At 36.2% G+C, this 4,942-nt stretch overlaps 1 protein-coding gene across 1 annotated transcript; it reads left to right on the top strand.

Moving 5' to 3' along the window:
• The first annotated feature begins 1,525 nt into the window (after positions 1-1,525).
• On the top strand, positions 1,526-4,067 carry LOC110936398 (protein SHI RELATED SEQUENCE 5). The gene is made up of 2 exons (XM_022178784.2): positions 1,526-2,573; positions 3,540-4,067. Exons 1-2 carry the CDS (start codon positions 1,814-1,816, stop codon positions 3,920-3,922), a joined length of 1,143 nt encoding a protein of 380 aa, XP_022034476.1. The 5' UTR covers positions 1,526-1,813; the 3' UTR covers positions 3,923-4,067.
• Positions 4,068-4,942: the final 875 nt, after the last annotated feature.

The following is a 4,942-nucleotide window of genomic DNA, read 5'->3' as shown; positions in this document are numbered from 1 at the left end:
ACAGTTTCTGGGGTTGAGTATAGACGTGGGTATTATCTTGCTCACGGGATATATCCGTCTTGGTCTACAATTGTAAGACTATTCCATATCCCGATGACGAAAAAAGGAAAAAATTCGCCAAGCGTCAAGAAGCTGCAAGAAAAGACATCGAACGTGCTTTTGGTGTCTTACAAAAAAATGGGCCGTCCTTCAACAACCGGCACGTGCGTTCACACCGAAGAGGTTGCGCCTTTGTATGTACGCTTGCATTTTGCTCCATAACATGATTATTGAAGACGAAGGTCGGGCGATTTGTGAGTATGATGAGAATGCATCTTACGGGAACACTGTCCAGGTTGATCCGCCACAACAGGATTTAAACTCGTTTTCGCTAACCAACGACTTCACCCATGCAAACCTTCAACAGGATTTGGTAGAACATATTTGGAACAACGTTAACGTCGCGGACGGTGACGGTGACGAAGACGAAGACGAGTAGTTAATGGATTTTATTATCTTCCTTTACATGTTTTTTTAAATCTAGTCTTTTTTTACAAATTTTAGGTAGCATAATTTTTTTTTAGGTTATGTAATTTTTATTTATGTTATGTAATGGATTTTATTATCTTCCTTTATGTCTTATTTTTTATTTAAATGTTGAATAGTTTTTATAAAAGTTAAACAAATAAAATAAATTAAAAAATGAAAAAATATGTGGGGTAAGCTCATCCCCCACCCCCCTCAAAAAGCATGGAGGCTCATCCTTCATGAGATGGTGATGTGGCGCCTACGTGACGGCCCATCCTCATGGGGATGAGCCTCTCCATACCCTTCAGTCTTATTATGTATAATTTGGTGATGAATAAAACAATATGTATTATTTATCTTATATAATTGTTAGTAATTAGTAATAATTATCAAATCCATTATTATAAAAAAAACACATCTTACATATGGATTGTGGCCTAGTGGTAGGAGACTTGGGTTTTCTAATAGAGACTCAAGTTCAATTTCCACTTGTGTCATATTGGGGTGGATATTGGGCAATGATGGTGACAAACCCACCGAGGGGGTTCGATCCTGAGCCGCACCCTGGTTTTCATCAGGCTGTTACTTCAGTGAGGCATCTCGTATGGAGGCAGTACGGTTTCCGGAGGAACGCAGTAACAAAGTCTGACCAACCCAGCACAGACCCGATTAAGACAACGTAGTTTAGGCAGATGTTGGCTAGAGCCACCATTTAAACAGTATGACATTAAGTCACTAAAAAAAAAGTCACCGTTAAAAAAAAAATGTAAACCTTACTCTATATATGTGTATATTTTTAACAAAATAAAAAAAATAAATTTAAAAAAAAGAGAGAAAAGCAGGGCGTGTTTTCCGGTGCCAGGAAGAATAACAAAAAGCTGAAGGACGTGACACGTGTATATCACACTGACCATCCGATCACCTTCCAACGGTAGAGATCAAACCAGACTTTTATTTCCAACTGCCAGACAACTGTAGAGGAAATATTGGGAGATTACACAGATTTTATGAACAAGATTTTTAGAGAGAGAAACAGGAGAGAGATTCGGTGTTGTATTAAATTGATGTAGCAGAGAGAGAGAGAGAGAGGGGAGGGTTGCAGTAGCTATGGCGGCGTTGCAGTGGCGTGATTTTAATGCATCCAAATAACATAAAGACAAACAATCATCAACAAGAATAAAGCTCAAACTCCTTTTCTTCATGTTTCTCTTTCTTACAACAAACCCTAGATTAAGTTCAAAACCCTCTTCTATTGATTCACTCCTATGGATTGTCCTTTACTTTTTGGGAATTTAGGTGCGGGAGAATGTCACGTTTTTTCTCACTAGGTGGTGGATCGATCATTAAAGATGAACAAGATCAACATGAAGATATTCATGAAGCTAGTGTAGTCGCACCAAATAGTTTACCTTTGGTTATAAACGACGAGATCTACAACAAAGGATTTGACGTATGGCAGCAATATTATTATCTTCACCCACACCGGTACCAGCTGCACCGTCAGCAACAACAGTATGATTTAGGTTACGCTGAAGGTGACAATAGTACTGGTGCACGAGGAAATAGTAACGGTAACAGTAACAGTAATAGTAATAGTTTTAGTACTAATTGTAATTCTAACAATTTGTACGATTCCTCAGTGATGAGGCAGGGTGGGTATGGGATGGTTGGAGGAGAATACGGCGGCGTTGGCAGTGGCGGTGGCGGTGGTACGAATTGTCAGGATTGTGGGAACCAAGCAAAGAAAGATTGTCAATACATGAGGTGTAGGACTTGTTGTAAAAGCCGAGGGTTTCAGTGTCAAACCCACGTGAAAAGCACGTGGGTTCCCGCAGCTAAACGACGCGAGCGGCAGCTGCAGCTCGCGTCGGTAAGTCAACAACATCATAATTTAGGTGACCACCAGCTGAGTTTGATGATGAGAGGTAGTGACAGTGGCGGTGCTGGTGGTAGTGATCAGAATTTGAAAAGACTCCGGGAGGATCAGCATATTGTCGCCACCGCCGGTGGCGGTGGTGGGGTGGTTGTGAATTTGCAATCTACACATCATCAAAACATTTCTACAGGTAAAGATTGTTCGTTTGTTTTAAACATTTTTTCAAGAAACAAACAAAACCCTTGAATTATTCTTCCTTACAATTATTGGGTTTTGGAGAAAAAAACAATGAGGTTTCTTTACCAAGATTTATACATCATTTGATTGATAGACAGATATATATACATGCATATACATATACATAGATTAGCTTCACACTTCAAGACTTGTAGGTTTTGACACCATGGTGTTATGTTATGTGTATGTGAATGTGTGTATCCACATATAAAATAACAAACTTTTTCATAAGTAGGTGGCCTAAAGATTTCACAAGTGTTTATAGGAGTTTTGGAAAAATAATGTTCGACAAATAGGTAGTTTGATATCTTAGGTAGCGAACTCATGCAAGTCTACTGAGGTGGTAAGCTAACTCCTTGATTTTGCTGATCCGAAAATTGCCTCGAGTTCGACGGTTAAAGTTTGTTGGTGTTTTTATCCAAGTTCGCTTATCAGACTAGCGAGCTAAATAAAACATAGGCTCATTTTGAGTTTTCGACACCTATGTAACGAAATTATTTATTTGTCAAACGTGTTTAAAACATACTAAAACACTTTTGAAATAAAGAAAAATGTCATAATATAACCCTACCCTAAATCTATATATAAATTTAGGCTGATTCTAAACACACACCCCCCTTGTGAGAAGAAAACTGCCGGTCCCACGCGAGCCCCACCTGTAAGTATGTGAGAGGAGGGGATGTAAAAAGTAATTAAGGGGGTGTAGAAAGTAGCACCCTAAATTTATGGGTGTATCATGTATGTATACACATACCTGTTGTGTCACTGTACATGACTCTATGTACTTTGACATATAGCATGTAGCATGTTGTAGGTGAATGGTCTTTATTATACATATTACATAAACCCAAGTAAAGATTAAAAAATTATAATTTCTTTACATAAATATGTTCTTAACTTTTTCTAAATTTTGGGTTAGAAATGGGTCATTTCCCAGCAGAATTGAGCTCCCCAGCGGTTTTCCGGTGCGTTAGAGTAACCGCAATGGGCGAGACGGAGGAGCAGTTGGCTTATCAGACCGCGGTTAACATTGGGGGGCATGTTTTCAAGGGAATTCTCTATGACCATGGTCCCGAGGGCCCATACACCCATCCTGGCGGCGGAGGAGACAGTTCCTCCGCTGCAGGCGATCGTGGCAACGCTCAACATCAACAACTTACCCGCATCACCTCGGGCACCATGGGGCTTGCCACAACAACAGTGAATCCGAATGCCGCTTCTATTGATCCTTCTAACATATTTCCACCTCCGCTCAATGCTTTCATGGTTGGTACACAATTCTTCCCACCACCAAGATCTTGAGATTTAACTAGGCAAAAAAAGAAATCAAAGGTTCTAATTTGCATAATTTAATGTTAGTTATATAACACATTGATTATGTAGCTTCTAGTAGTATTTGACAGATTTGTAATGAAGATTATGAGTATTACTAAACCAATATTAATGACTTCTCTTGTTTATTTAAAGTTAATCAAATTTTGATGTTTCTTTTGATAAATGTTTAGATGGGATTTATACATTTTACACCCATTGGATGTTTTTGATTAATTAAAAATGGTATTTTGGGAGAAAGTTAAATTTGCTATTTTAGGTGTCTTATGTGTAGTACTGTCCTACATTTGGATTTGTGCACAGAGAATAAGATGTCATCAAGAAAGAGCATTGGAGAGTGCTATATATTGCTTTAATAATAATTTGATTGCTTAATTTTTTTTAATATTTTAAAAATTGTAATTACTTTCTGCTTGGTTTTTGAACTCGAGGTAGCTTTTTCCCCTATTTATATGCCAGGTTATAATGATAGAAGTGTAACAAGTGACATTTATTTAATGAAATAAAACATGTATATATACAATAACATTATCAAGTAGTTACTATTGATTCTTACTATTTATTGATTTCTATTTTTAATATATTTATTTTTAATATATTGTTATTATTTATTGACTTCTATTTTTAATTTTAATTTTAATTTTAATTAATTTTAATTTTAATTTTTAATATATTTTTAATTTAATTTAATTTAATTTAATTTAATTTTTAATTTTAATTTATTATATGTATAATATATAATTAGGGTATTTTGGATTAATTAAAAAAAACTACATAAAAATATGAGTTAAATGCCATTTTAGTCTATGTGGTTTGGTTATTTTGACAATTTAGTCCAAAGGTTTAAAACGTTGTCATTTTAGTCCAAATAGTTTCAAAAGTTGTCATTTTAGTTCACTGAGTTAACTTCATCCATTTTTTATGTTAACGAGAAGAGCAGTTTGGTCATTTTATATGGTCGAATTGCCCTTCTAATTAACATAATTACAT

The sequence above is a fragment of the Helianthus annuus genome, chromosome 4 (genome assembly GCF_002127325.2).
Source record: "Helianthus annuus cultivar XRQ/B chromosome 4, HanXRQr2.0-SUNRISE, whole genome shotgun sequence".
Taxonomy (NCBI): Eukaryota; Viridiplantae; Streptophyta; class Magnoliopsida; order Asterales; family Asteraceae; genus Helianthus; species Helianthus annuus.
The sequence above is the reverse complement of the archived record's forward strand: the minus strand, read 5'-3'. Positions and strand labels throughout refer to the sequence as shown.

What these genes read in the sequence shown, in the direction of transcription:
- LOC110936398 (XM_022178784.2), top strand. Translation starts at nt 1,814, where the DNA reads ATGTCACGTTTTTTCTCACTAGGTGGTGGATCGATCATTAAAGATGAA. An exon ending in TCATCAAAACATTTCTACAG is followed by an intron (nt 2,574 to 3,539) that starts GTAAAGATTGTT and finishes ATTTTGGGTTAG; the next exon opens with AAATGGGTCATTTCCCAGCA.